Source organism: Elephantulus edwardii, unplaced genomic scaffold (assembly GCF_000299155.1).
Source record: "Elephantulus edwardii isolate Elephantulus edwardi_28Jun2011 unplaced genomic scaffold, EleEdw1.0 scaffold00224, whole genome shotgun sequence".
Taxonomy (NCBI): Eukaryota; Metazoa; Chordata; class Mammalia; order Macroscelidea; family Macroscelididae; genus Elephantulus; species Elephantulus edwardii.
This window is the reverse complement of record NW_006399974.1, coordinates 4,232,904-4,242,878: the sequence shown is the minus strand read 5'-3', so window position 1 is coordinate 4,242,878 and position 9,975 is coordinate 4,232,904. Positions and strand designations below refer to the sequence as shown.

Genomic DNA, 9,975 nt, shown 5'->3' with positions numbered 1-9,975 from the left:
TCCACACTCAGTTGGGTCACCCTTCTTTAGGATGGGAACAAATATTGACCTCTTCCAGTCAGTTGGCCAAGTGGTTGTTCTCCAGATTTCTTGGCACAGCTTGGTGAGCACATCCACGGCAGCATCTGTTAGCTGAAATATATCAATTGGTATACCATCTTTAATAGCTTGTAAAAATGCAGGTTCTGGTTCAGAAGGATCAAGATGTGCTCTATTGTTGCTGAGTCTTTCTTATACAGTATCTCTCACCTATTGAATCTTCACTTTATATCATTTCACCTTTACAAAAACTATTAGGACCTGTTTTTACTAACTAAAAGAAATCAAAAGAGAATTAATCACATATAAAAAAGGCATAAAGAGAAGTTTTTCCATATTTGTGTTGCAGTAAGCTATTAAAGAGGCAGTGTGTAGGCAAGCAGCATTAGTGTTGGCTTCAGGGTGCTCCATGGAAATGGTCCCTGGCTGTCATAGCTTTTACTGTATCTGTGTTATGTGTTAGTGTTATTGTAGATTTTAAGTGTTTGTTGGGTATAACTTGGTAGGTTAGTTTTTGGACTCTAGAATGCTCAGAAATTTTTCTCATGTAATTCTTCTTCACTTCATGCCATTTTGACTTATGAAAGGTTTCGTAGGAATTTTCTGCTTTCAGATAGTAGGAGAAGCCTGTATTTGTATCTAGCTATTACTTAGTTTTCTTTTTTTCATAGAAAGCTTCCTCTTCTGTTTAGTCTTATAAAATTACCCATGGCCACACAAGGAATGTTTATTTTAAGTAAATGAATGGGTTGGAATTTGGTGTATAGTAATTATTCAACTTAATAGTAGTATTCACTCAGTAGGTAGTAATTGCAAAGTTGGGATTTATCCAGAACATTCAGGATGACATTCCTACTCTTTTCAATAGTGAAAATGAAGTGTAATCACAGATAATCATAATGTCGAAATAAATCTTTCTAAGAATGTAGACCCAGATACTGTCAGTGAGATTGTACATTCTCAGCCTTTTCTTAGAGTACTGGCTCAAGTCTGATTCATGTAGCAAGTAAATCACAGTATCACTACCTACATTACTTGGGTTTTCCCTAAAGCTTTCTTCTGATTACTTGCTAGCCTGGCTCTGCTTGAGTTATAAAGTTGACAAAAATCATAGTTTAGGATCTGCTCTAGGCTACTCATAAAAATGTCTTTTTTTCATGTACTGTATCTAACTACTGCTTCTAAAGCATCCTTCTTTACAGCCTATTTCAATTAAAGTATAAATATTATCTTTAAATAAAGATATTATTGTGGCTTTATTTTTTTCTCTCCACTCTCCAGACTTTTCGATCTCCCTGACTTTATTTGATACTATGAGATTTCTCTCATTTCTTACCAGTTGCTTTACCTTTCAGTACGGCCAACTACACTCATTGTCATCAAGTTGGTACTAATTCATAACTGACCCTCCATTGGGTTCATGATGCTGTAAATACAAAAGGAGATTGCCCATCTTTCTCCCTTGGAGCGACTGGTAGATTAGAACACCAGAGAAGTGTGGCCTTTGGTATCATAGTACAGCTCCCTACAGACTACACCACCAGAGCTCCAGGTGTGATCAGTTAGAATATGTAAATAAAACTGAATGAAAATTTGCTCAATAAGTCCCCCAGCCCCCCAATTCTTTATTCAAGAGTCTTCACTTTGAGGTCCTGGGCAGGATGCCCTGTTTTAAAGGAAAAGAAAATGAGGTAGCAAATGATGCAAGAGAGGTAAAAGGTAGAAAATAAGAGATCAGGAATTGAAGCTGGACTTGAGGTAGGGAAGAAAATAAGGATGAAAAGAAATATATGTAGAAAATTCTAGAGTAGTAAAAGAATAAATATTGCATATGTCTAGAAAGACAAGTGCCTAAATTTATACTTTGAAAAGACACTTTTTAAAAAATCATCCATAAAGGGTGACATAGATTGTTTGGGTCCTTGGAGATTAGTTTTGAAGGAGAGATAAAGATGATAGGGATTTCAAGTGTATGTAAATGATACTTCTAAATGCCCTGGCGCTTCTCCAGACTAGTCTGAACTGTCATTTTAACCTTATTCACATCATTTGTTTGTGTTGCACTTTTTCTACCCCATATAGGGAGCATAAACCTCAGCTCAGCATCCTTCAATTTATCACAAATTTTAAGTCAGCCACAGCTTTATTAATGAGATTTTAAATATAGTTCCTTATTAAATCCTGATTAGATATAAGACAAAACAAATGGATAAATTATACAGCTTTTGGTATTCGGTTAATGGAAGATTTAGTAAAAAAGCTGTGCTTTTAACAATAATAGAGATTATAATGCAGTAGTGACTCACTTGATTATACCTCAGAAAGCATAAATATAGGAGATAAGTTCACAATCCTAAAAAGATTTTGATCAGTGCCTAGCAACCCCCTAGGTTTATCCAAAATAATAAAAAGGCAAAGGAATACGTCCAGGGCCATTGTTGAAATGATTGTTCAGTAGGAGAGAGGTAACAGGGTGCATTGGAAGGTGAGCTTATGATGAAAATGAACAAATTCATACGGGAATAACCATTTGAGGGAGATACAGCAAAATATCTTTAAGATTCTGATGGTGGAGGAGTTTTGAGTAATGACTAGAACTGAGATGTTGCTTTAGGAGTGGTTAAGACCTGACAATCAGAATGTCTAAATTTGTTGATTGAAAGAATTTGCCGTTTTTCCTTTGAAACTTTTCTCATTTAATCCCTTATTTCAATTAGACAGTAATAAAGTATTTAGCTAATGACATAGAGGGGTGACTGAACCAGAATCCAAGTTATATGGTTTTGGGACTTCAGTTTTCTCATCTAGAAAATAAAGGAGTACAGGGTATCAAAGTCCCTTTTCACCTCTAAAAGTCTGATTCTATAAACAGCAAAGTTTTAAATTGGCAACAACAGTGGTAAATTCATACTTTACTCTATCCTCTGCTGTCACTACACTTTGCCCAGAGTTCAGTTGGAGTCATAAAGCTTTTTCTTATTTCACAGGGGTTTAAACTGTGTTTCTTAGAATCAGTGTGCTTTGAATATTACTGTTTGAGGGTAACAGGAGGAGATTGGATAGACAAAGCTTGCCCCGTTCCTGTCCCTTCTCCTGTTTTATATGCTGTTGTAGTTTATAAGACATTTTTTTTGAAATTACATGTTTCTTTATTTTTCTTTTTATATCATAGAAACAATAGGCATGATACCATCCTTGCTAATGAGCTTTGGTAAGACCTCAGACTTACTTGCAAGCATATAAAAAAACAAAAACCAAAAAACACAAGCAGACAAAAACACAGTAAGCTTCTTATTAGTAAACAAGAGCCATTTCCCAGGCTCATCCATGCTGAATCTTTGCCTCAGTGGAGCCTATGAACCAGCAGTAGTGCCCATCATCTGGAGACTTGTTGAAACCACAGCCTTGGGTTTTACTGCAGAGTCTACTGAATCTGATTCTGTTTTAGCACAAGTTCTCAGGTGATTGATTTGTACATTCAGGTTTGAGAAGCCTTGCAGCAATCCAGATATCCACCAGCCTCCTGGTGTTCCTCACCCAACACTGAAAGGCATATTGAATGATGTGTCATTCACCCTAATGAAAATTTAACTTAATATTGACCCTCTTAGTAAAGTGGAAAACGGGGTTTTTGAAGGTCGTGCATCATCTTACTTCTGCCTAGTCCTTCACCATGGTGTGTTCCACGTTTATGTTATGTTCCCAAGCATTTGGCTTGATGCTTATCCTTCGATTTTGATCTAGCATCTCACTCGTTTCTCTCTCTCTCTCCTGTATCACCTCACTCATATTAAATCTCAATTTCTGTAAATTAAAACTGAGTTATTAGTTCCTCTTCTGGTCACTGGCTCTCTGGGAGCTGCGGTGACGGTGCAGACATGGCCAAGTCCAAGAACCACACCACACACAACCAGTCCTGAAAATGGCACAGAAATGGTATCAAGAAACCAAGATCACAACGATATGAGTCTCTTAAGGGGATAGACCCCAAATTCCTCAGGAACATGCGTTTTGCCAAGAAGCACAACAACAAGGGCCTGAAGAAGATGCAGGCCAACAATGCCAAGGCCGTGGATGAACGTGCTGAGGCTGTGAAGGCTCGTGTCAGGCCCAAAGAGGTCAAGCCCAGGATCCCAAGGGGTGTCAACTGCAAGCTCAGCCGACTCGCCTACATAACCCATCCCAGGCTTGGGAAGCGTGTTCCGGCCCGAATTGCCAAGGGGCTCAGGCTTAACCTGCCAAAATCCAAAGCCAAGCCTGACAGTAAGGCCGAAGCTCCAGCAAAGTCCTCAACTCAGGCGCCAGCCAAAACGGCAGCCCAGGCGCCAGCTAAGGCCTCAACCCAGGCTCCTGCTCCAAGCCAGGCTCCTAAAGGTGCCCAGGCCCCTGCAAAGGCTCCATAATTGAGTTCTCCATCTGAGGACAGAAGGACAGGTGTGACCCCCTGGGCTGCTGCCATCTACATGGGGCTGGTGTCCTCCTGTGTTATTTGTACAAATAAATCCTAAGGCGGGGGGGGGGGGGGAAACTGAGTTATTAAATGAATCTTAATCTCCCTTTAAGCACATCTTCAAATTCCTCCTTGTCTTTGCCTTCTAGAACTATATTTTACAAATAAGAAAAGGGAGTTATAAAAAGCTTTCATACATTTTTAAGGATTCCGTTTTTCGTTTATCTGTTGTTTTTATTTCTTTCTCATTTGCCATTTGATATTTTCATTTCATTTGGAGCCCTACTTGAACAAATGAGAAATAAAATCTCAAATGAGAACTTCAAATCTCATATTTATTTGGCATTCTGTTTTTGTAGGAGGAAAATTGAAAATAGCTAGTAAAATGACACTGTATGTTTCCTAATGCAGTGTAGTTCCTTTTATCTACATTTAGCTTTCAGATTTTATTTTAAAGGCATGTTGGGAGAATATTAAGTCTCATGCCATTTCCCTTTCCAAACTTTTCTTTCTCTTAGTATATGATTCATTGATACCTGCCCTAAAAAGAATTCTACTTCCAGAACCCTTCACTTCCCCCTTAGTTCATATTCCCTGCAATGCCGTGGCTTGTTCCCTGTCTTCATACCCTGCCTATCCATATTGTTGTTGTTGTTAAGTGCTGTCGAGTGGCCTGTGACTCATAGCAACCCTATGTGTAACAGCCCTAAACCCTGCTCTATCCTATGCCAACTTCACTGTCTCTGACCTTCCTACCCCCATTACCCCAATCACTGAGTCAGTCCATCTCATCAAGGGTCTTCTTCCTCTCCTTCTCTGTCCCTTTATCCTCCCAAGCATGACGTCCTCTCCAAGGACTGGTCCCACCTTGCAACATGTCCAGAGTTTGTCAGATGAAGCTTCAGAATCCTGGCCTCCACGGAGAAGCCTGGTTTTACCCTCTCAAGGATGAATCTGTTTGTTTTCTTAGCAGTCCATGGTGTGTTGGAGAAGAATATTGGATATACCACAGCTCAGAAGCATCAATTCTCCTTCTGTCATCCCCAGTCATTGTCCAGCTCTCTGGTTCTTATCCAGGTGCTGATTGTGGAACAGGCCACCACCTACTCATATGCAAATTCAAGCTAACACTAAGAAAAATTAAATCAAATCCACAGGAACAAAAATATGACTGTCAGTCTATCCCACCTAAATTTCAAAACCATCTCATTAACAGGTTTGAAGCTTTGAACACTAATGAGCGAAGAGCAGATGAGCTGTGGGAGGATATCAAGAATATCATCCAGGAAAAAATGCAGGGGGTCTTTAAAAAAACAGAGGAGAAAGAAAAGACCAAGATGGATGTCAGAAGAGACTCTGAATAATGCACTAGAGTGCTGAGATGCCAAAGCAAAAATCAAGATATTTTTAAAGAGCTGAACAGAAGATTTAAAGGACAGCACGGGAAGACACAGTGTTACAATGAGATATGCAGAGAGCTGGAGTGAGAAAATCAAAGAAGCCAAACTCAGCATTTCTTAAGGTCAAGGAACTGAAGAACACATTCAAGCCTCAAATTGCAATAGTTAAGGATGCTTTGGACAGAATATTAAATGATCCAGGAATTATTAAAAGAAGATAGAAAGAGTATACAGAGTCACTGCACCAAAAGAATTGGTGGGCACAGAAGAATTTCATGAAACAATGTATGAGCAAGAGCCTGTAATGATGCAGGAAGAAATTCAAGCTCTTCTGAAGGAATTGGCAAAAAACAAGGCCTTAGGAATTGACAGTATACCAGTTGATATATTTCAACAAATAGATGCTTCCCTGGATGTGCTTACCAAATTGTGCCAAGAAATGTGGAGGACAACCCCCGGGCCAACTGACTGAAATAGATCTATAATCTCACTGCAAAGAAAGGTGACCTGAGAGAGTGCAGATATTATCAGACAATATCATTAATATCACATGTAAGCAAGATTCTGCTGAAGATTAATTATATAACGACTGGAATAGCATGTCAACAGAGAACTACCAGAAGTGCAGGCCGGGTTTAGAAGAAGCTGTGGTACTAGGAATATTATAGCTAATGTTAGATGGATCTGGGCTAAAAGTGGAGTACCAGAGGAATGTCTATCTGTGTTTAATTGACAATGCAAAGGCATTTGAGTATGTGGACCACAGCAAATGGTGGCTAACTCTAAGAAGAATGGGAATCCCAGATGTGTTATCATTCTTATGTGAAACCTATACTTGGACCAGGAGGCAGTCGTCAGAAAAGAGCAAGGGAATATTGTGTGGTCCAAAATTGGGAAGGGTGTATGCCAGGGATGTGTCCTATCTCCATACTTTTTAAATCTATATGCAAAACAGATAATCTGGGAGGCTGGGCTTTATGAAGAGAAATGTGGCATCAGGATTGGAGGAAGACTCATCAACTATCTGCGTTATGCAGATGATACCCTGCTTGCTGAAACTGAGGATGACCTGAAATGTTTGCTGTAGAAGGTCAAGGACTGCAGCCTTCAATATGAATTGAAGCTCAACATCAAGAAAACAAAAATTCTCACCACTAGGCCGATTGGCAGCATCGTGGTGGATGGTGAAGAGATTGAGATTGTTAACAGCTTTAGCTTGCTTGGCTCCACAATCAACATTCTTGGCACCAGCAGCCAGGAAATTAAAAGATGAATTGCATTGGGAATGTCTGCTGTCAGAGATCATATCCAAATATCCATAGTTTATTCAAGAGGCAGCCCATCATCTTCCATTGCTATTAATTTATTAACTCTAATCCCTTATGAAGTGCTCTAAAATATCACCATGTGCACATCTTCTACTCTAAAATGTAAATGAGCATTTGACAAATTGTCATAATTATGCAGTTGGCAATCTTGTGCTTTAGAGACTCAAGTTACACCTTATAAACGCTTTCAGTACAATATAACGTATTGCTAACCATCACCCCCATCCCCTACATAAACACACTAACACATACCGCCCTTACTACATCCAGAGTACAGTTTTAACCACTTGCTATTTATCATGCAGAGATTCATTTATTAAAAATCTTCCAAGATTTTTTTTCTTTGCAAAATTGTCAACACTTTGTAGCAGATACTACTTGGATTTCTCGAGTTCTTAAAGTTAACAAAACAAATTGATTTTCCATTTAACAATCCATAAACACTATGTTTTGAAACCTGGATTTCAATCTCCCTTTGTAATAGGCCTCTTTCTTTTTTCCCTGTGTTTCCATTTTCATTCTCTGTCCTTTGCTGTCCCTTTGGCTTTCATACTGTTATCCTTGCATAGGTGTCGCCCTTTTGCTCTTACATAGTTGATTGCTCTAAGGAGGGTGTTCCCTTGGTGTTATTAATCACTTTATAGACCCATCTGCTAAGTGGTAAGAAGCTGCACTGAAATCCTGAAGGAACACAGTTTAGATCCACCCGCTGCTCCACAGGAAAAGGGTGGGCATTCTCCTTCCATGAGATTAACTGCCTCTGAAAATCTACTAGAGGGTCATCTATGGGGCAGTGACAAAGATGCCACTGAGGACTAAGATGCCGCTCATACAAGCCATGGTATTTTCACCACCTCGTGTGCTAGTGAAAGTTGGACAATGAATAAAGAAGATTAAAAAAGAGAGAGAGAAGGTGATCATAGAATAAGAGAAACATTTTTTATATTGGTGAAGAATAAATCTCTCTTGGATGAAGTGCAACCAGAATACTCATTGGAGATAAAGGTGTTAAGTTGTCTTGGGCAGGTTGCAAGGAAGGACCAGTCCCTCGAGAAAGACATAGTATATTTGTAGATGGTCTGTGAAAAAGAGAAAGACCTCCAACAAGATGGATCAACACAGTTGCCACAACAAAGGGCTTAAAAACAGCACAGATTGTGAGGAAGATTCAGCATGGCCAGTACGTGATACTGTTAAAGGTTACTGTAAGTAGGAGTCAACCAGAAGGCTCCTGAAGGTGTGTTAAGTGTTTGTAACTCTGTAAAGTCATCTTCATGTTTTCTGATTTTCAAGATTTTATTTCTTTTTCTTTTTTGTTTCATTGTTGTGTAAGTCTCTAGCCTTAAATGCTTATAAATTGTATTAATAGCTGAATATGCAGAGAATGTCTGTGTACTACAGTGCTGCCTGCTTTAGCATATCTAGAGGATAAACACATTCCATGTTTGTATTCTATAATTTTGTTTTTGAGATGATCTAACAGTTCTTCTGACTATAATGAACTTTCTCTGTGATGATTAGTAATTACAGATTATACTCACCTTAGGCTATCTTGTGGTTTCAAGCTCTGTAATTGTTAACATTGTGTGATTTGTTTGCAACTAAGTGAAAAGTATTTTATCATTACCAAAGTTTATTTTTCTTAAATTGTATTAGTGAATGTATTCGTTCTTTCTTTTTTTTAAGGTACGCTTTGTAAAGAACATAACTTCCTGGAAAGAGATGAAGCCAGGATTTTATCATGGACATGTTTCTTATTTGGATTTTGCAAAGTAAGTTCTTCTTATAATGATATATTCAAGAATGCTTTGTAAATTTAGCAACTTTGCAGGAATATATTTGCTAAATTGTTACTTTCATTTTGTCCCCTAAAGAATATACTTACTTTTTCCACTTTTAGAGGTTATTTAAATTCACCTTTTAATGTTTTACTGCCCTCTAGTGTTCACAAACTGGCACTTCTCATTTACTATAGAAATTCAAACCAGGTTCAATTTGGCAAAGCCCTTTAAAATCTTGTGCTGTTGTTGTGTGTATGTATGTATGCACGTTGTGAGAGAGCTCTGGTGGCTTAGTGTTAAGAAGTTGTGCTGCCAGCCCAAAGGCGTGCAATTTGAATCGCCAGCTGCTACATGGGAGAAAGATGGACAATTGCCTCCTCCAATTTATTGCCTCTAAAAACCCACTGAAAGGTCAGCTGTGAATTGATTGTGACTCAAAGGTACATAACAACAGCATTTTATGTGTCTTTCTTGTGCAGTCAAGATGAACTATTTCAGGGTGGTTATCATGGTTTAGACTTTCATCTAAAGGTCATTAAGATTGTTATGCCATTGACTGTGAAATTAAAAAGCAAGAAGCCATCCCTCAGTTAGTAATTGGTACTCAGAAACAGGTACCTTTTAACCAACTCAGTGTGTGATATTTGCTTTCCTGAGGCTTCCTTGTTTTATATTAAGACAAGACTTGCCAGCCCATCTCATTGAAGGTCTTCATTTTTTTTTCACTGACTCTTTGCCTTCGACTATAAAATTGTGGATGACACGGTGATGGGCTTGAACATGACAGAGATTGTGGCAATAGTTCAGGATAGGGCACGATTCAGATCTGTTATTCATAGGGTCACTGTGAGTCCTAGTCAACTCAGTGTTACCTAACAAAAATAAGAGACCTAAAGGGGAGGGGAAATTATTTATATATGTATACAGAAGGAGAGTGGATGCTTTTGAGCTGTGGTGCTGGAGAAGGGTACTGAATG

General features: G+C 38.7%; 1 protein-coding gene and 1 pseudogene across 1 annotated transcript in view; both read left to right on the top strand.

Annotated features, from left to right (window-relative positions):
- The window catches only part of HS2ST1 (heparan sulfate 2-O-sulfotransferase 1), a 282,876-nt gene that overhangs the window by 208,696 nt on the left and 64,205 nt on the right, over positions 1-9,975 (top strand). Inside the window, exon 3 of the mRNA XM_006898224.1 lies at positions 8,904-8,989. Within this exon, the coding sequence (XP_006898286.1) occupies positions 8,904-8,989 (86 nt within the window). The remainder of the gene's footprint in view (positions 1-8,903; positions 8,990-9,975) is intronic.
- LOC102877348 lies at positions 3,918-4,442 on the top strand (annotated as a pseudogene).